General features: G+C 54.1%; 8 protein-coding genes and 1 non-coding gene across 9 annotated transcripts; 6 read left to right on the top strand and 3 right to left on the bottom strand.

Moving 5' to 3' along the window:
* Positions 1 to 308: 308 nt before the first annotated feature.
* Positions 309 to 751, top strand: BDZ83DRAFT_196807 (uncharacterized protein). Its single transcript, XM_060501632.1, has one exon. It carries the CDS (start codon positions 433 to 435, stop codon positions 697 to 699), a length of 267 nt encoding a protein of 88 aa, XP_060367657.1. The 5' UTR covers positions 309 to 432; the 3' UTR covers positions 700 to 751.
* A 2,784-nt stretch (positions 752 to 3,535) lies between these two features.
* Positions 3,536 to 4,438, top strand: BDZ83DRAFT_649468 (uricase; the record flags this gene model as incomplete). The annotated part of the gene is made up of 1 exon (XM_060510282.1): positions 3,536 to 4,438. The coding sequence occupies one exon, from the start codon at positions 3,536 to 3,538 to the stop codon at positions 4,436 to 4,438; it is 903 nt and encodes a 300-aa protein (XP_060367656.1).
* Positions 4,439 to 5,988: 1,550 nt separating this feature from the next.
* Positions 5,989 to 6,637, bottom strand: BDZ83DRAFT_572102 (50S ribosomal protein L13; the record flags this gene model as incomplete). The annotated part of the gene is made up of 2 exons (XM_060504467.1): positions 5,989 to 6,507; positions 6,617 to 6,637. 2 exons carry the CDS (start codon positions 6,635 to 6,637, stop codon positions 5,989 to 5,991), a joined length of 540 nt encoding a protein of 179 aa, XP_060367655.1.
* Positions 6,638 to 7,560: 923 nt separating this feature from the next.
* Positions 7,561 to 9,364, top strand: BDZ83DRAFT_717676 (heavy-metal-associated domain-containing protein; the record flags this gene model as incomplete). The annotated part of the gene is made up of 4 exons (XM_060511972.1): positions 7,561 to 7,584; positions 8,001 to 8,130; positions 8,488 to 8,565; positions 8,823 to 9,364. The coding sequence occupies 4 exons, from the start codon at positions 7,561 to 7,563 to the stop codon at positions 9,362 to 9,364; spliced, it is 774 nt and encodes a 257-aa protein (XP_060367654.1).
* BDZ83DRAFT_196689 (uncharacterized protein) lies at positions 9,305 to 10,478 on the bottom strand. The gene is made up of 3 exons (XM_060501631.1): positions 10,203 to 10,478; positions 9,803 to 10,053; positions 9,305 to 9,721 (listed from the first exon to the last, which is right to left on the bottom strand). The coding sequence occupies exons 1-3, from the start codon at positions 10,343 to 10,345 to the stop codon at positions 9,426 to 9,428; spliced, it is 690 nt and encodes a 229-aa protein (XP_060367653.1). The 5' UTR covers positions 10,346 to 10,478; the 3' UTR covers positions 9,305 to 9,425.
* A 5,820-nt stretch (positions 10,479 to 16,298) lies between these two features.
* Positions 16,299 to 18,550, top strand: BDZ83DRAFT_770462 (tetratricopeptide; the record flags this gene model as incomplete). The annotated part of the gene is made up of 5 exons (XM_060515344.1): positions 16,299 to 16,313; positions 16,428 to 16,577; positions 16,633 to 16,968; positions 17,019 to 18,146; positions 18,207 to 18,550. 5 exons carry the CDS (start codon positions 16,299 to 16,301, stop codon positions 18,228 to 18,230), a joined length of 1,653 nt encoding a protein of 550 aa, XP_060367652.1. The 3' UTR covers positions 18,231 to 18,550.
* Positions 18,551 to 19,397: 847 nt separating this feature from the next.
* On the bottom strand, positions 19,398 to 21,591 carry BDZ83DRAFT_749904 (tRNA synthetase class I; the record flags this gene model as incomplete). Its single annotated transcript, XM_060513841.1, has 5 exons — positions 19,398 to 20,177; positions 20,272 to 20,544; positions 20,645 to 21,028; positions 21,088 to 21,198; positions 21,265 to 21,591. 5 exons carry the CDS (start codon positions 21,589 to 21,591, stop codon positions 19,398 to 19,400), a joined length of 1,875 nt encoding a protein of 624 aa, XP_060367651.1.
* Positions 21,592 to 22,858: 1,267 nt separating this feature from the next.
* On the top strand, positions 22,859 to 26,082 carry BDZ83DRAFT_649463 (uncharacterized protein; the record flags this gene model as incomplete). Its single annotated transcript, XM_060510281.1, has 8 exons — positions 22,859 to 22,910; positions 22,979 to 23,037; positions 23,126 to 24,214; positions 24,274 to 24,359; positions 24,502 to 24,674; positions 25,480 to 25,604; positions 25,750 to 25,871; positions 25,974 to 26,082. 8 exons carry the CDS (start codon positions 22,859 to 22,861, stop codon positions 26,080 to 26,082), a joined length of 1,815 nt encoding a protein of 604 aa, XP_060367650.1.
* On the top strand, positions 24,711 to 24,797 carry BDZ83DRAFT_t92. The gene has a single exon. It is a non-coding gene; the product is annotated as a tRNA-Glu (tRNA).

The raw sequence follows: 26,082 nt of genomic DNA, 5'->3' as shown, positions 1-26,082 counted from the left end.
GAGTCGCAGGCAGTTGGGTGCGCAGATGGGCGAAGTTGGTCGGCCACCCGCAGAGCCACGCCAAGAGCAGGGCAGGACGTCAGTCCGAGTGGAGATGCGATGGGAGTTTAATGCTGAGGATATGCGATTGGCGCATCAGAAAGGGTCGTTCGTAGGGAAACTTGGCAGGTTCCAGCCGTTGTAGGTGTTCCCGATAGCGGTGTCGCTTGAGGTCGGTCGAGATATCTGTGCCTTTGGGTTGTTCGCGATCGATGATGAGTTCTAGTGGAAGCAGTCGTCGCCGTTGTCGTTGTCTCGACTATTGCGTGGTGCTGCGGCGTTCCAGCCGTGTGCTCGTTCGCGGCCCACAGTTGACGGTAGAGTAAGGTACTGCGTACTCGGTCGCCGGATAACAACTGAGCCTGGTCCTCACAGCTTCAGAAGTGGACCTGGATGCGCATGGGTTGCTGCCGCGGGCGTGGTTCAGTGGTGTTAACAGTCGGGTACGGTTGCGCACTCGCAGCCTGTATAGGTATGGTTGCTGCCAATGTCACCCGTGGATGGACCGCAAAAGGCACTGATACTGGTTGTCTGAGGTGGGTGGTGTTCAGGGGTGGTTTCTCAAGGTGGTGCAGTGTCACGGTCACAGCTGCCGCGAAGTTGCGAGGTTCTCTTCTGTCCAAGCTCTTCAGTGCACCTCTGATTCTCAGGACAGGGTAAGCAGCGTCCGCGTCAGCTCGCCTCTGAAGGTATCTGGCCAGCTCTGCGGTGACGTCAAATGAGGTGAAGAAAGGTGAGAAATTCGAGGTATGGCTTGGGGATTGTCAAGGTAGGAAGGAATAGGCAATGGGACGGTAGGCTGTTAGGTTGGTTGAAAGTACTTTCCAGCTCAGGTGTGTACGGATTTGGCAGCCCCAAGTCCATTGTTCGGGTTCAGACTGTTGGAGTCGGGCCTCGTCCATGCACGCACTCAGCCAAGTCCATCTCACCTCATTCATCATCTATCTTCAATGCTGATGCTAAGTAACTTGAGATCACGTGTACAACACACCTCAGCTTCTGCCTGTCTAAGGTCTCTCATCATCAAGCACGTTTGTCCGAGTACCTGTAAAGAATTGATGATTAAACCTAACTTGCCCTCTCAATGCGCTCTTTCTCCTTCGCTTCCTTCTACTGCTGCTGGGGCCAAGGTACTGGCTGCTGCATGCGCCGTAACGCGGAAGGAAGCAGCCTTCCATTAGCAGCCCCGCTTCCTGGTCACTTCACCCCTCACCGAAAGCTTGGACCATGTCTCTCTCCCCTTTGGTGACCTTGAAAGATGTCGAGTGCAAGTACTTGCTCAGATAGGGGACCATGCCTCGTTATGCTTGGCTCAGACGGTAAGAGGACTGCCTGGGAAGCCAATAGGAACGTTGCCATCAGCTGCAGCAGTCTCTATGCCTACTATTCCTAGCTACCTTCTCACGATACGTCTGCTGAAGTGGTACATCGTCCTGGATAAGATAGGTAGGCATGCTGTCGATAAGCCCCAGGTAAGATACTTAGGTACGAAACCTTGACCCCATTATCTGTACGCATACAGGTGCATCTCTTGGCACCACCCAGTCCAACTTTGACATTCGACGATCAACGACCATCGACCTCCAACATCTTACCAGAATGATCGCCCAAGTTAGGCCACGACAGCTGGGGCAACCTCATAATTCCCGTCAAACTGTCCCCAAGCATGGTGTGCGTGACCTCAAACGAGAGCCTACTTCATTGGCAAGTAGCTGTCGACGATGGCTTCGATTGACGACCCAGCTTTTATTTGAACGAACCTGAAAAGACTAGTCAGTCTCGAACGAGCCCATCTCCGTACCTCATTCGTATTTCATAGAGAGAGAGAGAGAGAGAGAGAGAGAGAGAGAGAGAGAGAAAAGAAAATTTTGCCCATGGAAGTTCATCATGGACCATCCTACCCACGGTCCCGAGGAAATCCCTTGCCGTCTGAAGCTGCTTGTGCCACAGCACCAACGGCCACTACCAATGCTGAAACGCGGCCGGCTCCCCCATCCGCAGTCATTCGATGCCTCGGAGACATCCACCTCTCTCCGTGTCAAACAGATTTGCGGCTTGCCAGTACTCGTGGCGGGAGATAGGAACCAACGCCGAGGATCGAGGGGCCGACTACCAACCAAACATTTCCATCATTCTCACAGCAAGACATAATGGACAGAAATGATTCTGTCAGAATCAGTCACTCACTACGGGATTTGCATCTTCGGCCTTTCGGTCTAATATCCACAGTCCCGAAATGGCGGGGCCCCCGGTTCCTTCGCGCGCCCGTCCTTGGCCAAACCTCACCTCGCATCACCTCATCTCACTTCACCTCGACCTCACATCAGGTCGGAGAGCGGCGGCACAGCAACGGGCTTTGAGAGAAACGGCTTGCATGATGTGTGGATTTCTTGATGTTCCCATGTTGGTTGCGAAGCGTTCATGTACATTCTCCATCATTGTATGAAATATCTGCCCTTACGCGGAGCCGGCCACTGGAGGTCCAGCACCCAAGGTACATCACGAGCATCTGCGGCTCTGTAAGATCCTTTGATCTCATCGAGTCTTCATTGGTCCCGTAGAGATGGACCCTGGAAAAAGAAGTGCAAAATCAACTACCGCCTACGGTAGCTAGTCACGGCAGAACTTGCCGCCTCTCGTCTTCTTTTCCTTCTTTTTCAAAGCCCTAGAGGCTAGAGGCGTTTGCTCCGTGGAGCTGAGGTACCTCCTTTACCAAATAGCATGTACGGCTCAGAGCGTCTCTCGTCGGTCCCGCCCTGGCGCAGACAGCCGTAGGGAGACAGCGGCTGCATGCGGCGAATTGCCTGCCCAGCGTCCAAAGGGCATCGGCGGGCTCCGGGGGATCCACCCAGCTCCAATAAGACCATTCTACCCCACGGCAGCCGGACCCTATCAAGCGATCGGGCCAGTTCGGCCAGGCCATTGGGCCCTGCCGCCCTGGCACCCCCGACCCGCGGGGCCACCCTTACACAGTACGTACATGCCAGCACCCAATACCTAGTACCTCCAAGCAGAAGCTTTCATGCTTGCACAGCGCAAACATTGCGTGCCGATTCAAGACGCGACTACGCTATCTGTGCTGCTTGCTGGTGTATCTCCGGCCCGGCTCTTGTCTGTGGTGGGTGACGTCCAACGAAGCTAATCTGAGAGTGAGAACCTCAACCATTTTCTTCTCTTGGATGTTGATATAAAACCTATCCTGCCCCCTTTGACCTCTTTTCTTGTGACCTTGCTCTTGTCCTCTGTCTCATCACCCTCAAACAACCAACAACCACTTCCTTATCAGTGCTTGCTTGCAGTCTCTCTTGAGCTCGAACCACTTGGCACCTTGCTCCCATCCTCGACCTTCATCTCACAACGACATCTCATCTTATCTCGTCCTTGCGATACCATCAATCTCATCCGTGATACCCCAAACCCCCTACGTTGTGTTCACTTTCCCATTTCCAAACCTCGCAAACCCACCCCTACACACACACACACACACATATTCACAATGGCCGCCTACCTCGCCTCCGCCCGCTACGGCAAGGACAACGTCCGCGTCTACAAGGTCGAGAAGAACGGCAACGTCCAGACCGTCACCGAGATGACCGTCTGCTGCCTCCTCGAGGGCGAGATCGAGACCTCGTACACAGTCGCCGACAACAGCGTCGTCGTCGCCACCGACTCCATCAAGAACACCACCTACATCAAGGCCAAGGAGAACCCCGTCAACCCCCCGGAGCTCTTCGCTTCCATCCTCGGCGCCCACTTCCTCGAGACGTACGCCCACATCCACACCGCCAACGTCAAAATCATCCAGCACCGCTGGACCCGCATGACCGTCGACGGCAAGCCGCACCCGCACTCCTTCTTCCGCGACGGCGAGGAGACCCGCAACGTCGAGGCCCGCATCTCCCGCAAGGACGGCATCGCCCTCACCAGCGCCATCCAGAAGCTCACCGTCTTAAAGTCCACCGGCTCCGCCTTCCACGGCTTCGTCCGCGACGAGTACACCACCCTCCCCGAGACCTGGGACCGTATTCTGTCCACCGACGTCGACGCCGCCTGGACCTGGAAGTTCCCGGACCTGGCCGCCGTCCGCGCCGCCGTGCCCAAGTTCGACCCCGCGTGGCGCGCCGCCCGCGACATCACCATGAAGACCTTTGCCGAGGACGAGAGCGCCAGCGTGCAAAACACAATGTACAAGATGTGCGAGCAGATCCTCGCCGCCGTGCCCGAGACCCTGACGGCCACCTACTCCCTGCCCAACAAGCACTACTTTGAGATCGACCTCAGCTGGCACAAGGGGCTCAAGAACACGGGCAAGGACGCTGAGGTCTACGCGCCGCAGTCTGGTCCCAACGGCCTCATCAAGTGCGAGGTCGCCCGCAAGCCCGAGACCGCCAAGTTGTAGGCGCGAGCTTTGGGTGAGTTGGCGAGTGGATTGAGCGAGTGAGATGAGGGGTTGTAGACTGAGGACGAGAGAAGATGCTTTCTTTCTTATGAGAATCCAACGAGATTCGCCACTTGCATTTACCGGCGTCCATGACCTGGTCAAGCCTGGCCGGGTGTTCTTTTATAGTAATAATGAGCAATGACTTAGAATATGATAACCCATCCAAATTTGTCTTCTGCAAGAGGATTTGCTGTGACTTGAGTGATACCGTCGTCTAGCGTTGGAACTGATCCTAGAATATGGGCAAGACGGCGAGCTTTGATGAAGCCACCCATGATAACATATCAGGTTTCTCGAAAAGGTGGAAAGGCGAAAGGGTATCTCGCTTCTCAGTGATCTTCCTCATTCTGTATCCTGCTCCTCAAATGACAATTAAACTTGAATAGTTAATTTGTTTCCGTTTCTATTTGAGACGGGTATCGTGATGAGTATTCTTCTCTTCTGCTCCAAGCCGAGTATAAGCTCAAGACAGTGAGCATTTCCGTCAAGTCTTCACACATATGTGGTGGTTTTTTTCCGGCTTTACAGGCGCAAAAGATCGACCTTAATGGGATCAGGCTTTCAAGGGAAATCACACGATACGGTACACTTTTTTAATTACACAATACGCGCAATGTGCCCCAAGCACGCGCTCAACTCAATATGGTGATTTCGATACGAAAACCGCCATGCAATTCGGGATGGGCAAGCTGCCGCGGCGGCGGTGGCCGGAAAGGTCGACCGCAGAGGTCGGCCGCAAAGGTCGGAGGCGGCCTTCCTCAACCGCAGAGGTTCTGAACTTTGATGGCGACGCGTCTTCACACATATATATCATGGATTTTGGATGCACTTCGTTGATCACGGCAATTATAGGTAATCTGTACCAGTAACAACAATGGATAAACACAAATGGATGTATCAACAGCATTGGTTTAGCTAGTACAGCTCGTGTCTATCTGCAATAGAACTCAAGAACGATTCTGGTCACTGCCACCCAAGATCTCAAACAACGTGAGAAGTAGAAAATCGATACATCAAATCTTCATACTGTTACCATCGTCACCCTTGCCGGAGCACACGTAGTCTACAAAGAATAGCAGCAGGTTCCCTTACACAGCACGTATTTTGCTCCTTCCCCCCCCCCTCCGGGTACTCCTCTTCTCGCCTATATGGAGACTTCAGAAACTGCCAATGTTCGACCAGCAAAATTCTCGACACCCATTGAAACGGGTACGAAGTCTTTCAAAAGCCTCAGAGGTCTCCAGGGGATCGCCTTACACATGTCAGGCAGAGCTCCTAATCCCAACAGCCAGATCACATCAACGACAGACATAGTCCAGCACTCGATCAGAAACACCGCCACATTGTAGAGAGTCATTGGACTTCAAAACTTTTGAGAATGCCCGTATTCGTACAGAATATACACGCCGACTCAAGACGGCTTTACTTTACACCTCGCCCGTGCCTTCCCCTTCCATCACCCCTTTACAACCGTCGCACCTCATGAAGAGTCAACAGCAAAACCCCTCTCATATCCTCTGCGAATCCGCCTCCCGAATCGCCTTAATCTGCTCCTCCCACCCAGTCTTTCCCACAGGAACATCCCCAAACCGGATAACATTCTGCTTATACGGATGCGCCTCCCCCTCGAAAGCCTTGAGCCTCGCAAGCCTCTTCTCCCGCAGCCTATTCTTAGGCAACATGCCGCTCACCGCCTTACGCAGCACTTCAGCACCGCCGTGCTTCTCCATCAACACGTCCATCGTCACCTGCCTGAGGGATCCCGGACGGGTGTTGTGTCGGTAGTACGTCTTCTGCCACTTCTTGCGTCCCGTCACGTGCAGCGCCGCGCAGTCCGTCACCACCACGTAGTCGCCGCAGTCCGTCGACGGGTCCCAGGTCGGCTTGTGCTTGCCCATCAGCAGCACGGCGATGCGGCTGGCCAGGCGGCCCAGCGAGGGCGGGGTGACGCCCGGCTGGGTCGAGAGGATCTCATGGGGCGCCGAGGCGGAGATTTGGTGCCATACTCGGGAGTAGGAGAGGCGCGTCTGGGGAGTTGGGGACATTGGATTAGCTACGCTGGTCGTTACGATAGCTCTCGGGGGACATGGAGAGACGTGTATATGATTGCGGAGGCTGGGAAAGGGGAAAGCTCACCAGGCCGATGGTTTGCGACATCTTGAAATGTGTTTTTCTGGGCCGGCCGCCTCAGCCGACGGTCACGATCGGTTTGGTATTTCGCGGACCGAGTTGGTCAATCGGACGGTTCTGGCAACGAGCAGGCCAGCAATAAGCGTCGTCGTCGGATCTCGGGAGGAATGTCGTCGTCACGCGTTCTAAGGCTTCGTTGGCGATCTCCATTCAATAGGCTGACCCTGAGCTTCTCCCAAAATTTTGGAGCCGGGAGCGTCCTCACGTGATGATAATGATAAGATCCCATCAGCTGGAGCTTCGGTAAAGCGTCCTGGCACCACCAGATGGCGCCAGCTGATGGAGCGGCTCCCAGCTACAGCGGCCGAGCGCCGACTTTGGGGCCGATGCTCTTCAAAAATTGGCCCGAGCGTTCTCATGGCGGGGCAGAAGACGACGGAAAGCAATGAGGCGATGCGATCCAATTGCGCCGTGGTCGCTGTCCGCTGGCCGTGAGTGGGAGGGAGGAGGGGCAGCACGATTTCAAAGCAAGCCCATATTCACAGACAACTTTACTCCACGATGGGCCATGAGTATTAAACCCGCATATGCCGGCACAAATCATCCCATTGGTACCGCAGTTGAACACGACTTGAGTCACATTCACGACTAGCAATAACAATCTCGAATTTCGGGATTCTGAGGTGTGAAAGTGGGAGGAAGATTCAGAGTCAACCCCGCGACAAACCAACATCCCCTGGGGCTCTTTTTTCCCGAAAACGACAACTCCTCTCTCTCTCTATTTATTTTAGGAACGGGAAACCCAAAGCACGACTTCTTCATCTCAACAACAGCAATATTGCGAAGGGTCCAAACAAGGACAGAGCATGCTCTACTGCCTCCCCGACTTCATCCACAACTACCGCTCTCTACTACGAAGCCCGCTGCAGCCAAGCAGACGACCCTTCACCATGACCGTCTCATATCCTTTTCAGGTGAGTTCTCATCACCGTTTCTCTGTCTTTCTCTCTATGCCTGCCCTCCAGTCTGGTCCTCTCTTCCCGCTTTGCCCGGCACCCAGTCAGTCAGTCAGGCAGTCCACCCGCCCCTCAAAGTCTCCGTCACGGACACGGGACCTGGCCGAGGGGACTCTTCTTGTTTCTTCATTCTCGCTCGCTCCGTCGTCTGTCCGTACCGTCCCGTCGAGACGCACGCAACTGGGTAGAGGGACATATGCGTATGAGGGTCCATTTCTCCTCCGCACGCACATACACGGGCTTCATCATTTGCCCATTTACTACCCATTGCCTTTTTCACCTGTTCAAGTACCCAAATCTACAACACAGTCATGGGGGTGTAATGGCTCAACTGGATCAAATGGCTAATGAAACGTCTGAAAATCCAACACTAGACCGTTTTCGCCGTACCCATGACATGTGACAGCTGCGTCAAGGACGTTTCAGACTCGTTGTACAAGCTCGGGGGTATCACCAAGGTCGAGGCCAATTTGAAGGACCAATTGCTTTCCGTCGAGGGCACAGGTACGTCGTCTTCTGCCGCAAACTCTGAAAGTTTTTTTTTCTTTTCTTTTCCCGTTTTCACTTTCATCCTCCTTGCGGCTCATGGCTGTTGATCCCTTCTCCATCCACACACACACCCCCTTCCCTGTCTTACACCCATTCGGGCTTTGCTGTTGTGTGTCCCACACACGATGCTTTGAGGCTTCCCAAGCTTGCCGTTTTGACGGCGCCATCTTGTTGATCTTCTCAAGATTGTATTCGCTGCCTTACAACCTGTCATGGGGGATGGATAGACTCAAGAGATTGAACGCCTTACCGTTTGAAAGTTGAATAAGAAAGAATGTACCTGCCGCTAACACTCTTGGCGACGTTTTGCAGCCGCACCATCAACAATTGTTGACGCCATCCAAGCCACGGGGAGGGACGCCATCCTGCGAGGCTCGGGAGGGTCAAACAGTAGGTCAACTGAAGCCTCTTCTTTCCCTTCTTGGCTTTTTTTTCTTCTCGTCATCCAAGTCCAACTTTCTTGTCCGCATTTCCTGTAACCCCTTGGCGGACATTAAGTTGTTTCCTGATACCACCCAACTTGTCTTGTCACACCGGCACTAGTGTCGGCAGATGGAGAAGTTTTGGGTTGTTATCGTCGTCGTTTAAACTCGCTTCCCTGGGAACACCGGACTTCATCTGACCGCTGACTCACCACATCTCCTTAGGCGCGGCTGTAAGCATCCTCGAGTCTTTTTACCATGCAGAAGATGCATCTTCAAAGTTGAATGAGCAGCGAGACCGAGAGGTCAGGGGCCTGGCTAGAATGGTGCAGGTCTCCCCGACTACAACTCTGATCGACATGACGCTACGCGGCGTTGCCCCCGGCTCATACCGAGCTACAATCCGTCAGTACGGTAACCTGGCAGAGGGCGCATCATCGACGGGCCCTGTGTGGTCGGAAGGCAGTGAAGATGCCGCTGCCGCCGCCGCCGCCAAGGGGTTCTTGGGCGTCTTCGACGTTGGCAAGGATGGCAGAGGCAGCGCCTATCTCGACAAACCCTTTCAAATCTGGGAAGTTATTGGCCATGCCATGGTCGTCTCGAGACAAGATGAGTCTGCAGGGGCGTTGAAAAATGACCCGGACACGTTAGTCGGCGTGATTGCCAGGAGTGCCGGCGTGTGGGACAATGATAAGACGGTCTGTTCATGCACCGGCAAGACGCTGTGGGAGGAGAGAAAGGACGAGGTCGAAAAGGGTATGCTGTAGACTTCGCGGGAAGCCATCAGATGATGTATAAAGAATGATCATGAAATCAACGAAATATTTTCTAAGTGTTTCTTGCTAGGGAGCTCGGTTGATGAGCCGGATAGCCTTTATGATGATCACCAGAAGCCACACGTGGAGTGGCAGCCACCATAAACAATATCGTACGATTTTTGCGATGAACGTAGATTTTTGGACTACGTCTGCGGCCTCGGGTCAAGGTCGGTGGCCACGGCTTCCAGAACACTGACAGGCAAGATGCCAGGGGGTGTTGTGGTTGTGGTGTGAGGAGTCCGAAGAACCGCACCATGGTCGAGTTTGACACTGAGGCTGAGCCTCTCCAATGCCTTGGCATACTGCCTACCCCAAGGATGATGTCCAAGGACTCTCGTTTAGGTAGACAGATTCGCGGACCTGGAGTTGCGGGACGGGGGCACTTACCTTGGACTCTGGGGTCTCGGTAAGGTTGCGGGTTTTCATCCGTTGTCACAGGCTCGTGTAAGTTAACCTCTGTATGCCAAGCTCCCCAAGGCTTGTCTCGGTCAGAATTTTCCGCCGAGTTCTTGATTGTCTCTGGGCGATGGGACAGATGGGACAGCGGGGCCAGCAGAGAGATGGAGCATCCGTTCCTTGGGAACGGAGAGAGAGGTCTATGCCAGAGGAGACCAACAAGACATGGCTTCAGCGTCGGGCTTGATGCAGATCATGTTAGAAGAAACACTGACGACGGTTCCGGGAGATTCCCCCCACCGATCGAAGACCGGAAGGAGGCGGAGCGCGGGTGACAGGTGGTAGATGAGACGAATACGCGTTGTAGTTGAACAGGGACCAGAGGCGCTACCTTATTTTGCTGGATCGCAGGGGCGCCGGGACCGCCTTGCCGTGATAAGGCCCACTATCCGTAGTAAGGGCGTGTACGCAGATGGCATTACACAAGGAGGCTGATGCTGCAGTTGCCAGTGGGAACTGGGAAGTGGCCGACATATACGTGCAAAGGGGTCAATGGGTGGAGATGATGGCCGAGTTTGAAACTAGCTTAGGTAGGTGGTAGGCACGCTTGAAATCGGATGCGAGAAGCGGTGGACTGTACGTGCAGATTGAGTAAGGCAGCCCCAAAGATATGGTGTGGAGGCGGCAGGGGAGTTGAAGTGTTCGTTGACGACATGTCTAGGCTGATATTGACAGAAGGCTAAGTCAGTTGGACTCCTTGGGTGCCACGAAGAAGCCATTGCGCCAAAGTGTAACGACGTTTATGATGCAAACGTGTTTGATGAGGAGGCTGGTTCAGGAAACAAGAGTCGAGCAACAGCTGAGTCTCGACCCGTGGGCGATGTTTGGTGGTGAACATGACAAGTGCCTGCCGGAGCTCCCTCTCGAGATTTGCATTGCGGGATTCGGACCGCGGAGGTTCGCATTGAAGGACGGGGACAGCGTAGATCTTGCCGCGTCACGGGTGGATTCATCCGTTCAAAGGGATGCCCAGACTTGTGACACTTGGGAAGAGAAGGCAAGATAGGAGGGTGGAGGGTCGACGGGCGAGCAAGCAGCAACTCGGAGCGGAGCGTAGTGGGTGCCGCTGTCTGCGATGGCGCGGCCATGTCTGTGTGTTGAGTGCATCGTGTCGAGTCACCTTGGCTTGCCTTAGGGCCAAAGATGCGATGTGGTTGAAGCGAATTCTTGCGCATCGAGACCAAGGGGCAGACCTAGACAGTAGACAGCTAAACAGAAGACTAGACCAGTAGACGGGAGACGCAAGGCCTGCGGCTCGATGATTGAGGGAACCCCCCCCCCCCCTCAAACCCGGCCGGATGCTGCGTGGTAAAACAAGGTGAAGTTCGTAGGCTTGACGTCTGGTTCATGCGGCGAGGTGGCTGGTGGTCTGGGCAGAGTCGCAAGTCGTTCCACACCCAAAGGCATGTGGAGAGTGACATTGCCCTTAGCTGCGCCAACGTTACAGCAGAAGCTGCCTTTACCCAGATCAAGGTACCTTGGCAGGTGTGTGTGTTGATCCTTTGAGTACGAATACACACCTATCCGTACCTACTACACCGTATAGATACGCTACCGTGACTTGATATGATAGCCAAGCACGTCACGATAGTGTAAGGTAGGTACGGATAGAGAAGAAGACGAGCGTGCCCCCCCTTGCATATGAGGTAGTCAGCACGTCAGTGGGGACGCCAGCACGGGACTTCCAAAACAGCCTGAAGGACAAGCGAGTTTCGCAGACTCTTGAGACTTGGGACTGGCAGGGATAATTAGAGTTGGAGATGGTTTTGCTGGGTGTCACGGTGGCTATCCGTACCTTAGGGTCCACGGGTACGAAGTACGCAGTAATGTACCTTGCTGTCTAATAACGATAGGGCGATGCGTAGTTGGGGGGTTTCTTGGAAAGGGCCTCTTCGGCTTCGGTCTTTGGGTTGTCCTGAGAAGGGATCCTCTTGTCACTGGTGATGCAAGTCATTCTTGCGAGGCCGCATTTTTGTTCTTTTTTCGTTCTTTTTGAAAGAAGCTGCGTGGGTCCTGGCTCGTGCTTGCTGTTGCTTGCTACCGTCCGCTGTTTGTAAGCTGTCTTACATCGTTTCTACCTTATCCTCAGCATCGGAAGGAGAGACAGCTTCTGGACTCGACTCTGTACTTGTTGTAAGGTACCTACCTACCTTAGGTTATTTGTTCCTTCCCTAGGACGACCACGACAAGATCACGCTCCACTTGGCAAGATACGTACTTGGACAATGTGCCTCTTTTTGATGGGCGGGAGGAAGGAACGCCTGGCGTGGATGCTGGGTTGAGATGGCAGTGGCTGCCGACGGGACACAGGCGAGGCAGGTACGCTACTTTCTTAGTCAAACGTCAACGACGTGTGGCTGAGCCCGTTGAGCCATCAAGTATCGGATGCCTAGACTCGACACGCGAAGGCTGACGGCTGAAGCCAAGTCTCTCCTCGACGCATCCTGGTCCTTGCTGAGTGGCCCTGATCCCTCAACTTCACGATGCCCCGACTCTCTTTCACTCATTCTCCCTCCCTCCCTGTCAATCCGACAAATATTACTCTATCAACTATTGCGAATTTAACCTAGGCTAAGCATCGACTCTGGACAACTGCACAGACACGACTGCCGATATCGACGCCAGTGCCTTTCGCCAGTCAGCGACGGTCATCCGGACGGCTAGAACCACTTGTGGACCCGCTACAGATAAGGTTGTCTAAATCCTAACCAGGACTGGATGAGATGAGCGATGCCCCGGACAAGACACCACAAAGGGGAATAGCGAAGAAGCTGTCGATGAATCCATTCCCTGCCTTGGCGGCCTCTTCTCCTCCTTCGAGCCAGATCCCGCCATCGGGGCAATCTACTGGCAAGAAACTTCACGCAGCTCGTCACACCACGATGGCCCCATGATATGCCAGAATCAACCGAGCGGTACCTCACTCCGTCTTGTGCAAATTCCAGTCCCGTGGCATGCAACTCCCCATGCAGGAACATCGTCCTAGACTCGTACCAATACAGCCTGGACTGCCGAACCTACATGTCTGCGCCGCAGTCTCGCAGATGTCTTGACTTGGGCTGAGGGGTCTCTAGTTTCTGTACCACCAACCTTCGGTTTCCGTTGCCGATCCTCGTCGTCCAAAGACAGCCCACCATCTCCAAAGTCCAACCTATTGCGATAACACAAAGACCGCCTAGTGCTCAGATATATGGCCTACACGCCTCCTTCATAGCGGCGCCTTGATTCGATCTGGGCTGATCAATTTGACGGACGCCAATCTGCTCGACCTGGGCTTTGGTTGATGAATGATGAAGCATACCATCTGACGGACGGAGAAACTTTGGTTGGAAACGTCCGGACGGGTCGGCCTGCCCAACTGGCGACATGTCACCCGCACCGAGGCGGCCAACGTTGCCAGTTCACCGGGTCAACCCAATCAGAAAAATATCACCGGCGCTTAGCTTCTCCTATATGCACTCTGCAAAGAACGGCACTTTCGAAAGATGCTATTTTAAACAGTCCAACGTCATTTCTCCCAGCTCCAGTGGACTGGTTTGGCAGACCATTTCCAGTATGGCGGCCTGCAAGCACTTACACCTCATCCACTTTTCAACCTCTTCTTTGGGTTCGCAAAAGCAACTAAGATGAAAAACCCCGGTGACTGAACGAGATCGGACGGCCCTGCAGTTGCAATCACCTCTGCAGCATCTCCATATTCAGCCACGAGGCGTGATACAGCTGCAAGCTGCGGGTTGCAGTCACGGTTCACTACGGAGTACCTACTGTGCAGTAGTAGGGGCTAAGAGAAGCACGACTTACAACTGTGATCAAGGCGGCGTTAGTCACCCTTCTACGCGCCCTTGGCCCCTGGCAACTTAGTGGCTCAAAGGTCCGGCCCACGACCCGTATTCCTGGGGGCCAATCAGGCACATCTCGCATTCGCTGGAACGCTTCGTGCATGGGAAGCGACAGGCCCTGATTCGCAGTGGTTGCACGATGCCTGCGACACCCGGCATTAGTGCATTGCCGTTAAGGGACCGCTGCCTCTTGTCCAGCTGGCACGCACTCGACGGGGACAGGAGAGGGGACACTGAGAAGAGTCAATCGTCGTCAGCGTCCCTCCCTGGAGGATCAGGAGAAGCAGACAGTCCAAAACAGCCACTCCCTTGTCAAGCCTACCGCAAGTAACGCAGTATACGATCTGACCCGCGACGCCATGACATGAACTCCGACTTCCTCCTCGCCCATCACTCACTGCCCAGGCGCTCTCTTACACCCCCCCCCCCCCGGAACGGACGTCGGATGGGGTGCCCAGACAAACTAGGGGCGGCTCCTCCAAGACGAGGCACAGAGGGCCCGAGGGGATCCCAACCCAACATTCGATGTCCAGCATATTCACAACCCAGTATCTGGCGACGAGATATGCAAAGTGGTTCGATTTCAAGAGAAAACACTTGATTCTACCACTCAATTTAGACAATTTTGTTTCCTCCCGCCGAACGAAATACCTTGTCGAATATCCAAAGATGGATCTGCGTGGCTGCTTAAAGTGTTCTGGGACGACGTCTTGGGAAAAGTCGACAGACGGGAGATGATCTCTTTGGCGCCGAGCTATCTCACAAGTCACAACTGTGTGCTCTGTACTCCGTATGCCTCTGGAAGGCTATATCCGTCGTGTACAGTCTGTACTCACCTCGAACACAAGTTCACGTTTTGTCACCGAGGCAGATCCTGTAATGGCCAAGATCGGTTGCACAATTCGTCTCTGCCCCAAACCCAGGCTGGGCGTGCGAAAGCCGACCCAAAGACACCCGGAATTCTGTTGCAGCAAGATACACGCCCCCTTCATCCACAGAGGTGCCCAAGCCACTTGTTCCGGGCCCTCTCTACACCCCCCCTTTCAGTGTCGATACTCGACCAGCGAGAAGAACAACCCCCTTGGATCCCCCTGCGACTCGCAACTGGACGAGCACCGGAGCACAGGCATCCTAAGCGTTTCCTGACTGAGAATCGAGTTGGAATATCAATCACTGATGAGCACCTTGCATGATATACACCCAGTCTCGCGGCCCACAACCCGACCAGTCAAGTCCCCCTTGGTCCCTCGCTGCAAGCACCGACTCGACTCTATTTTCTCTACCCTCCTTTCTGTAGGCGCCGGCTTTTCGTCCTCCATCCATTCATTCCCATTCCTTTCCTCAAGCCCGGCTGCAAGTCTGGTCATTCCATCACTTTTATTCTTGTCCACATCACACTTGCTTCCCACATCCGTTCCCAAAGTTGGAACTCGCGAAGCGAAGACAAACCGACCTCGAGACTGTCCTTTCTGACCCGCAACTCACACGCAAGCTTCCCACAGTCGAACGACCGTCCGAGGTTCCGACTCTAATCAACGCACGATTCTAACCCGAGAGAGGACCCGCGCCGAACGACGCAGGCTTAGGCAGTCTTTGGTATCTGGTCACCTCTGGTCACCTCGCCCTCGGCACACGCACATACGCAACACAGTCACAGTCTTCGTCGTCACAAGCAGGCAGATAAGAAAGAGCACGGATTCTTTGATCTTGGTCTCGTTCTCGAAATAGTAGAACTGAACAGGAAGAGAGCCCAGACTTTGATAATACAGGACGGACTGGCTTCGGATCCCCCCCCCCCCATTTTGGCGCCTAGTCCGACTTACATACATATTACTGCGGCCTTGTCCATCCACCCACCACCACCTCCACAGGAACCAGGACACACAGCCAAAAAGGGCCATCCCATCCTCCCCCCGACAACTTAATCCGTCTTTCGACGCACAACGTACACAAACCCGAAACACCGTCCTACTTTTGGCATCTGCTTCTGCTGGCCAGGAACGAGAAAAGAGCAACTCTATCAAGTTACAACGTCGAGTTTATCCTACAGTTGGATAAACCCTCTTTTTCGCTTCTGTCTCCTCCCCGCCATCGCATCGGCGGTTCTTGCAGAAGCTTTCGGCAAATCGCTAGACGGGGCCAGGTATCGATCCCTGGTGTACCCGCCACGCGCCAAGATCTCCAGCTCGTCGCCCAAGTCCGAAGCGTACCCCATTTGCAGCTTCTGGCTCATTGGAAGCGGGGGTAACACTCCAACCGTCATTTCAGTGGCGCCGAGCACCGCACGGTCGACAGACCGCCAGCCATCTCCCTAAATAAGCCCTGAGGACCCTCTCTAGCCGCCCGCGGCGCACTTTGTTGTTGCTGTTCAGGTCTGGGTCGCTTTTTTGGCTTTCTTTCCTGCAGCAGTCGTCGTCGTCTTCAGCCGCCGTTGTCCACGTCCGCATCGCAGTTCCCCACGATACCCTTTTCTCCCTCAAATCCTGTCCGTCAACGATTTTTCGACCGCAGCAGCAATCGTCTGCTTGCGCAATTTCTCGGCTCGCGATTTGGATTTGGTATTTCGATAACTCTGGCCTGGCGACAAAATGTCATTGAAGCAGGTACGTGCTTGCGTCGGAGAGAGCGATTACCAGTCGCCCAACCTGCAACACCCGACAACCCGAAATGGGTAGACCGTTGAACATGTCACTGACCACAACTGTCTCTTACCACAGGAAATAGAAACGTGGGTGTCGGCCTTGGGCCGGTACGACAACAATGAATTCGATGAAGCCCTCAAGGATTTTGAGAGGATCTCCGACACATCAAAAATTCTCTTCAACATGGGTGTTATTCACGCCACTTTGGGAGAGCACGAGAAAGCTGTGCGTCGTCTCCGAACCTAACACCGAGGTCTTGGCACTAACGTGGAAACACCAGGTCGAATGTTACCAACGAGCAATCAAGCTCGACCAGTACCTCGCTGTCGCCTACTTCCAGCAGGGCGTCTCAAACTTCCTGCTCGGCGATTTCGAAGAGGCATTGGCCAACTTCAATGACACTCTTCTCTACCTGCGAGGAAACACCATGATCGACTACGCCCAATTGGGTCTGCTCTTCAAGCTCTACTCTTGCGAGGTGCTCTTCAACAGAGGTCTCTGCTACATCTACCTGCAACAGAAAGATGCTGGTATGCAGGATCTGTCGTACGCTGTCAAGGAGAAGGTGGTAGAGGACCACAACGTTATCGATGAGGCGATTCGTGAGGAGGCAGAGGTAAGGAAGACACCGAGCCGAACTGTGTACAATGCTCACAATTTCTCAAGGGATACACTGTTTTCTCGATTCCCGTCGGTGTTGTGTATCGACCGAACGAAGCAAAGGTTCGCAACCTCAAGACGAAGGACTACCTTGGAAAGGCTAGGCTAGTCGCCGCCTCCGATCGCGCGAACGCCTTCACAGGCTTTGCCGGGTCCGAGATCAAGAATGTAGGCAGATTGGTTCCCAATCCAATCAGCTTTTATGGGAATCCATTTGCTAACCACAGACTTCTTGGTTTACAGGCCGGCAAGAACGACGTCAAGGACGACAGACCAGCTGACAATATTTCCTTCGCTGCAACCAACCTAGTCAAACCTGGCCTGGCCTCTAGAAGACAACAGTCCGAGCCGCCCAACGGCCGCGGTGTCTTCCCTCCTACCCCTCCCCCGGACCAGGTCGAGGCCAATAATGGCGGTACCATGTCCCGTGGACAATCCGTCCGTAATGGACCCAAACCGATGCTTGCGAAGTTGAACATCGAGAACTCCAGACCCAACGAACGGTACCAAAAGACGAGCAGCCCCAACGACCGCAGAGGACCTCCGCCCATGATGAGATCCGAGTCACGGTCGGCAACTCCTAGCAGAGGATACTCGAGACGCGACTTGCAGATGCGCGGCCGGCCTGCTGATGAAGATGCCGAGGACGCCTACCCTGATGAGCTTTACGACATGTACCAGAGCGGCGGTGGTGGCAACAGTACAAGAACCAGCCGCCAAGCCTCCCGCCGCCAGCCCCAGCGGTATATGGACGAGGAAGACGATGGCTCTGATTACGGCTCCTTCGATGAGGGTGACTTTGAGATGGTTTCCAACAACAACAGACGCCCAGGCACGAACTCAATGTCCTCCCGTGGTGGTTCAAGGAGACCCGAAGTCCGCAAGATCCGTGTCAAGGTGCACGCTGAGGATGTTCGATACATCATGGTTGGCGCAGCAGTCGAGTTCCCCGACTTTGTTGACCGCATTCGTGAGAAGTTTGGTCTTCGACGAAGATTCAAGATCAAGATCCGCGACGAGGATGTGCCAAATGGCGATATGATCACCATGGGTGACCAAGATGATTTGGACATGGCGATCATGAGCGTCAAGAGCCAAGCAAGGAAAACGAGGCAGGATATCGGCAAGATGGAGGTAAGCATCACCACAAACAATTGCACTATCTCCAGGATATACAACTGACCGAACCTACAGATCTGGGTCCAAGAAATTATGTAGACGATTATACCCCAACCAAGCCTATGACGACGTAATGACCAACAATCTGCTCGCCCTGAGCTCTGCAACCTTTCCTTCATCTAGTAAACACTTTTTATACTATTTTTTGCTGCATTTACGGATGGATTGGTTGTAGACAGGGCGTCTAAAACGGCGGAGAGTAAAAGAGGAGGATAGTTCGAGAGACAGAGCCAAGCAGAGCTGGCTCAATGGCAACACCACGGCCGCGAACGATATGATCATAGCGTTGCATTGTTTAGAAAACGGAACAGTTCGGAGGCGATTGGTGTGGCGACAACACTTTTGTATTCCCCTACGGTTTACCATCTCTCCTTTTCCGATATAATTTCTACCTCATCTACACTGTCTTGTTACGAGATCCTGTCCATCATCTACGAGATCTTTGAGAGGCCTGCAACACCAACCTTAATGCAACTATCATTGCTCACTACTTCTATATATATGTGAACGACCTTGTGTGACTGTAAGCTTCTGTGAAGCTATGAGATTCAGGGACGACGGTGGTAAATATCATCATCTGCGTAAAGGGGTTACGTGAGGTATAGGCAGATGAGCTCAAATTGGACCCAACGTTCTTCTCTATAAGACTCTCCCACTGAGTATCGCTCACCAATGACGTCAAATTTTTCGGACTGTACAGTCCATGGCCGAATCCAATCGGGCCAGCTCACGTGGACATAGTAGAGTTGGGTCGAGCACCTGATTCGCGAAGCTTTGAGCATGGACAACAAGACCAGCAAGCATGGTAATTTTTCTTTTCCGATTTAAAGCCTGGGACGGGCAGAAAATATTACTTCCAGACGAAACAGCCGCGCAGTATACACCCACATACACTCCATCAACCCACATATATCGTACAAAACCACAGTCACGCTAGAATCTCATAGACCTGAGAACTAAGCTTCTCCGCGCGCGCGCGCAACGACCAAAACCCCAGACTTCCTCCCCCACAATAGAACGAGGCACTTCTATTCTCCGACGCTGGCAGAGAAGGTTTAAAGGTTCCTTTGTTGCACACAGTCCAAGCATGGAAATGGAGAAATCTCTCCGATGCTGAGATTGCCCCTGTTTGCTGCCCCCTTTGGGAGCGAAAGGTCCCCACCCACCATCTTCTATTCTTTCACTAGGGAGGGATTGCATTTTCTCTCACTGCTCGAGGCAAAGCTCGAACCTAGCCATCGTCTCAGCCCGGCCCAAGAGCGCGAGCTGCAGCTTGGCAGGCTTGGCGCCGCGGTTGTGGTCGCCCGTGAGCACGAGCCGCAGCAGCGCGTAGGTGGCCTTGTTGACGGGCTTGGCGGGCTTCTCGGGGTCGACTGAGTCGGCGTTGCGACTGGCAAAATCGTTGACGGCGGCCTGGAGCCTGTCCGGGTTCCAGTCGAGCTCGTGGACGTCGCGGAGGGAGGCGTGGAGGTCCTGGAGGAGGGCGTGGGGTGACGCGGTGGTGTCGGGGAGGGAGAGGTTCTCGAGGGAGCGGGCGTAGGATTGCGGGGAGGGGCGGAGGAAGAGGGAGGGGTGTTCGTGGACGAGGTCGACTGGGTCTATCGGAGAGTCGAGGGCTAGGGTGCGGTAGATGTCGAGGAGGTGGGACGGAGATGTCGAGGGGGAGGCGAGGAGGGGGGTTAGGGTTGTGAAGTCTTTTGTTAGGAAGAAGTGTTTTTGGTTTGTTGGGGAGGTGAGGACTGTGTTTGTGGTGGAAGCGGAGGCGGATGGAGGATGAGTCTCGGCCTCGATGGAAGGAGGAGGAGAAGACTGGAGGAGAGACGAGATGTGCTCGAGGAGATTGGTTGTCGGCGGGAGGAGGGCCTGTTTTAGGAGCTCTTCGTCGGGGTTCTCTTCGCGGAGGCGGTGGGTTAGGTGTTTGCGCTGGAAGACGACGAGCTTGTCCGGGTTGGTCTTGATGTTGCCCTTTGTGAATCTCAGGGAGAACTATTCGCAGCGTGTAAGTCTGTGTTCATTGATTCGCAAAGCCAAGCAAAACTGATGCAACGAAGGGGGCTAATATGAGATGAGAGACTCTTACCTTCTCGGCCAGATCGCTCGTGGTGTAGAACACCTCGCCCCCCTTTGCGAGGTCCTTCTCGTTCATGCTCCAGCCCAGCAGCGCAAGCCAATTGTTGAGCGCGGAGGGGAGGATGCCCTTGTCACGATACGAGGAGATGTCAATGTCGTGGTTGCGCTTGCTGAGCTTCTCGCCGTTCTGGGCGCAGAGAAGGCCAGCATGGGCGAACGTCGGGGCTTCCCATTTGAAGGCATCGTAGAGAGCAATGTGTTTTGGCGTGGAGATGAGCCATTCCTGTTATCTGGTGTGAGCTACACTTATATGTCTTGGAGGTTTACCTGATAGCGAATAGACACGGTTTTCAGGGGTAAGAAGAGAGGGAGGAGAAACGCACAGCACCACGGATGACGTGGGTAATCTCCATGAGGTGATCGTCGACGACATTGGCAAAGTGGTACGTCGGGTACCCGTCGCTCTTGATGAGGATGAAGTCGTCCTCGTCCTCGTTCTTCTGGTAGTTTCCGTACACCTTGTCCACGAAGGAAGGGCGGCCCTCGCTGCGGAAGCGCACGACGTGCGTCTCGCCGTTGGCGGCGCGCCGCTCGGCCTGGGACGGCGGGAGGCTCCGGCAGGTGCCCGGGTAGTGCGCCGAGCCGCCCTCGTCGAGGGACTGCTGTTTGTGACGCTCGAGGTCATGCGCCGTGCAAAAGCAGCGATAGGCTTTGCCTGCGTCTAGAAGCTCGGCAATGTACTTTTTGTAGTAATCCAGACGTTTTGACTGAATCGACGTGTTAGAGTGGTGTGACACTGGTAAGAGGAGGGAGAAGAGCGAAGTACTTGTTCATAAGGTCCGTATGGTCCCCCGATATCAGGGCCTTCATCCCAGTTTAGTTCCGCCCACTTCAGGTCTGCCAGGAGACGCTGAACGGCATCGTCGACGATGCGAGTCTTTTTGTTTTTTGTGACGTTAGCGGATGGTTCCTTGATTTCACTCAACAGCAGCTTCTAACGTACCCGGTCCGTATCTTCAACCCGGATAATGAACTGACCGCCGGTGGCACGTGCAATGAGCCAGTTGAAGAGTGCAGTCCTCAATGATCCCAGATGGAGATATCCCGTGGGCGAGGGGGCGAACCGCGTTCTGGCCGGTTTATCGGGCAGTCCGTGGAGCTTCTTGTCGGCCAGGGGCGGGAGCTTCTTCCTCAGCGCCTGAAAGCCGCTGTTGCTGCTGCCACTGCTCTTCGCGGACGAGCACCATCTCGGGTGCGAGCCCGCGCGGCACGCATCGAATGAGCGCTGGAAGAGGTACCGGCCCTGGGATCTCAGGGCTATCATTGACATGATGAAGACATTTGTTCAAGATGCCTTTATGTGTTTGGCGGTCGATGGATGAACTGATCGAAGTGTGAAATTTGTCGATGAGATTCAGCCACGTGTGGCGCGGTTGGGAGATATGCATCAAGCGAGATACTGACTTATACGACAGTGGCTTGTGCGTGCCTTCAGTTACAAAGACTTCTATTCACAACCCTACCATGATAGAGTGTTCATTCTGTAGTCCTCCACCAATTCCACTCTGTCTTCGTAGACAAACAAGAAAATCAATCGGCCATGATGTTCCTTTCAGGATATGCTTCATTGGAATTAGAATCTCCAAACAGACATGGTGGAACAAGAACGGAGTAGGCGGTATTCATCTCAAGAATCTCGAACTGTCGCTAGGTTTCACAGACTTTTCGGATGACACTATACATATCATTTTGAGCAGTTTGTCCGAGTGCCCGTCCGAGAAGTATAGCGGACAGAGGTGAGCAGTAGAGGCAGAGTTTGATGAGGCACTTGTTTGCGGTGAGTGAGCTCAGTCCTCTCAGTCCCTCTGGAGTCTGCTATTCGGTAGCCTCGGGTTGACACCGATCACATTGACTTGCTTGTGAAAGCCTAACAAAGTGTCATTGTTCCCATCCAGGCTGGGTATGTAACTTGGGATCGTCATACAATGCAACAATATACTAACCTGTTTGATGACTGGTGAACTCCGTCTCTGTTGTTGAGAGATCCAATCACAAGTATATTTAGTCTCGGCAAGTATTGAGGGGCCTTGGCAACTAAGCCAGCACTCAACGATCCTAGCGGATCTATGGAAAGCGGTAGGTCTCGAGGAACCTACCTTAGATAATTAGGTAGGCAAGCAACTGGACACCGCCTTCTAGAACCTGGAAAGCAGTGGAGGTTGCTGATGAACAGGTGCAGGCGGATAGGCGGCTGGGGAAGGAGACTGGGGCCTGGGCTGCTTACCTCTATACCGTACCTAGGTAGTGTACAAGGTACCCCCGCCGACTGCCAACAAACATCTGCCGCGCGCTCTCAGCAGGTTGCCTGTAGCGCTGTGAACCTGCAAAGCAGCCGCACGCCCAGCAAGGCACTGAGGTGCGGGCATGCTGGGTACCCCGCCAAACAAAGGCCTACTACCGGCAGGTACACCGTACTCCAGACAAAATATTTTCAATTCTACTCCACATCCCACCCTTCTCACAACTGCAAATCACTCCTCTGAAGGCCGAATCTCGAGCAAGACTTTGCCCGAGTGCCCTTCGAAGAAGCTTCAATCATGGACAGTGGTGGACCGAGCATGGCGGGGGAGGAAGATATTGATCTCTACGGTAAGACTCTGCCTATGGAGCCCAGGGGTACTTTTTTCGCAGTGGATCACATCTGACGCATTTTCCAGAGCTCCTCGGTATTGATAAGGATGCTTCGCAGGATCAGATCAAGAAGGCATACCGAAAGGTTCGTGACCCCTCCTCTTGGTCGCAACGACCACTACAATCATACGCAAGTGGCAACACCCCCATACTGACACACCCATCTTTCACAGGCTGCTCTTCTTCACCACCCCGACAAAGTCCCCGAGGAACGCAGAGAGGAGTCGGAAGCCAAGTTCAAGGCTGTCAGCCAGGCCTACGAAATCCTTAAAGATGAGGACAAGCGTCACCTCTACGACACCCATGGCATGGCCGCATTTGACCCCTCGCGAGGCGGCCCCGGCGGTCCCGGCGGCGTCGAGGTCGACTTGAACGACATTCTGTCACAAATGTTCGGTATGGGCATGGGCGGCCCCGGTGGCCCTGGCGCCGGTCCCAGAAGACCGCGTCGCGGTCCCGATGAGGACCAGCCTTACAAGGTCACACTCGAGGAGTTGTACAAAGGCAAGACCGTCAAGTTCTCCGCAAACAAGCAGGTTGTCTGCGGCACCTGCAAGGGATCCGGCGCCAAGGCAAACGTCAAGCCCCAGCAGTGCGAGAAGTGCAGAGGCGCCGGTATGGCAGAGGCCTTCCGCCAGGTCGGCCCGGGTATGGTCCGCAAAGAGACTGTTATTTGCGATCGTTGCGAGGGATCCGGAAACTTCTGCAAGGAGAAGGACCGCTGCAAGAAGTGCAAGGGCAAGCGCACTACCTCCGAGACCAAGGTCCTCGAGATTTACATTCCCAGAGGTTCCCAGAACGGAGAGAGGATCGTGTTGGAGGGCGAGGCGGACCAGTTCCCAGACCAGACCCCCGGAGACATTGTTTTCCACTTGGCCGAGGAGCCCCATGACGAGTTCACTCGCATCGGCAACGATCTCTCTGCCGAGCTGAATGTCTCTCTTGCTGAGGCTCTCGGTGGCTTTTCCCGTGTTGTGTTGACGCACCTTGACGGCCGCGGTATTCATATGGAAAGACAGCGCGGCGAAATCCTCCGCCCCGGTGACATCCTCAAGGTCGCTGGCGAGGGTATGCCTCAGAAGCGCGGCGAAGAGAAGGGTGACTTGTACCTGATTGTCAATGTTGAGTTCCCCGAGGATGGCTGGTTGAAGGATGATAAAGAGTACGATGCTCTGAACAAGCTCCTTCCTCCCCCTCCTCCTCCCATCACAGCCGAGGAGGTTGATGAGGTTGAGTACGAAGAGGTGGATAGCCTGGATTCGGTAAGTTTTCACAGGTCCTGTCATCATCATATACCTGGCGCTAACACAAATGTCTACAGATGGGCGCCAACTCGGGAGACCCGCGTTTCGGTGGCGAATGGGAAGACGAAGATGAAGACGATGGCCAGCCTCAGTGCCAGCCTCAGTAAGAGGTGCTAGGTGGATAGAGATTTTAGAGGACAGAGTCTTGGGCTAGACGCCCTGAAGCTCATGACAGACATGACGACCCGGACGGTGTAGGGGGGTGAGCATAGACGTGGGAACTGGAGAGGAGTTTTGCTTGGTAGTTTGGGCATCATCCCCCTCATGAATGAAAGGCAGCCCGCGATACACGGTTGTTATATCGCTTCTCAACCTTGGTGCAGTCGTATAGCGAACAGTGGTGACTCATGGAAAGCACAAACCGCTTCTGGTTCTGGTATTATGGGCTTTGTTGGCCCCGCTAGGGGTCTATGTACAGGTTAGTCCTCTTCCCTGTCATCAAATAACAACCACGTCCCATATAGTATAGTGGTTAGTATACTCCGCTTTCATGTTTCCAATGACATCCGGAGAGTCCCGAGTTCGAACCTCGGTGTGGGAAATTACTTTTGCTGGTGTTGGCAATTGTTTTGGCTCTTGAACAATAGTGTTTCCAGAGACGTGGGAAATTGATGCAGGACATGCCGCCTCGTCAACTGCACCACCGCTGGTCTGTGCTCTCCTCGACCCTTTTTTTTTTTTTTGGAGTCCCCTTGCGTAGGCAGGCCGATTGCATTGGCTGCAGAACGAAAAGAGTCCCTTCCACTAGCGCGACCTGTTGGGCCAGTAGCAGGTCTCCGCTCCTGCACTTTTTTTTCTTCCCCCGCTAAGCGGCCCACACGTGACCGACAAAATCTTAGGGCTTCGGAAAGAGCCCACGTCCAGTGCGATTCGAAATGGTGGTCGCCCAAATTTCACGATCGCCTTGAAGCCCGAATTTGACGACGTACACCCGCCCCGACTAACCCAATAGCCAGGAACAGCCGTCAAGGTGAGATTCAATCGCTACGGCACCCTCGATCGACATGCTGTCGATATTGTGATTTAATTACTGACTTTTGGTTTCATAAAGATGGTCGCCGCAAAGAAGCACGTTCCTATCGTGAAGAAGCGTATGTTTTTTCCTTCCCCAAGGACACAGCACCCCTCTACGACCCCGCGTACCCGACAACCCCGACGATGAAACAACCGAACGAGAACCTTGGATTGGGAACGAGAGGATTGACGGGTGTGATTTTGAACAGGCACGAAGCTCTTCAACCGCCACCAGAGCGACCGCTTTATGCGCGTTGATCGATCATGGCGCAAGCCCAAGGGTATCGACAACCGCGTCCGCCGTCGCTTCAGGGGTAACACTGCCATGCCCTCGGTACGTCGAGACACCTCCCCGCTGGATTTGGATTTAGATTTGGACTTGGAAATGGACATCAAGAAGAGGAGGAGCAATCTTTGGGGCGGATATGGTTTCAGGAACCTAGGATTACAGTTGCTAACCTGGCATTCCTTCTCTTCAGATCGGCTTCGGCTCCAACAAGAAGACCAAGTACATGATGCCCTCCGGCCACAAGGCCTTCCTCGTCAGCAACGTCAACGACGTCAACCTCCTGCTGATGCACAACCGCACCTACGCTGCCGAGTGCGTACCACCCCAAAACCTGCCTACCAGCTCCGACCGAAGAGCCGAGCGAAGGGTATCTTCCCCACAGGAAAACAGAGCCAGCTAACAAACCCGCTACAGGATCGCCCACAACGTCTCCTCGAGAAAGCGCATCGACATCATCGGCCGCGCCAAGCAGCTCGGCGTCAAGGTCACGAACCCCAAGGCCAAGGTCACCACCGAGGTCTAA

The sequence above is a fragment of the Colletotrichum acutatum genome (genome assembly GCF_030867785.1).
Source record: "Colletotrichum acutatum strain CBS 112980 chromosome Unknown BDZ83scaffold_23, whole genome shotgun sequence".
In the NCBI taxonomy this organism is placed as follows: domain Eukaryota; kingdom Fungi; phylum Ascomycota; class Sordariomycetes; order Glomerellales; family Glomerellaceae; genus Colletotrichum; species Colletotrichum acutatum.
This window is presented reverse-complemented; position numbering and strand designations above follow the sequence as displayed.

Coding starts and splice junctions, on each gene's coding strand:
- BDZ83DRAFT_196807 (XM_060501632.1), top strand. CDS start 433: ATGCGCATGGGTTGCTGCCGCGGGCGTGGTTCAGTGGTGTTAACAGTC.
- BDZ83DRAFT_196689 (XM_060501631.1), bottom strand. CDS start 10,345: ATGTCGGCCACTTCCCAGTTCCCACTGGCAACTGCAGCATCAGCCTCC. Junction 10,054..10,202: donor CTGCGATCCAGCAAAATAAG/GTAGCGCCTCTG, acceptor ATCTGCATCAAG/CCCGACGCTGAAGCCATGTC. Junction 9,722..9,802: donor CCGAGACCCCAGAGTCCAAG/GTAAGTGCCCCC, acceptor TCCTTGGGGTAG/GCAGTATGCCAAGGCATTGG.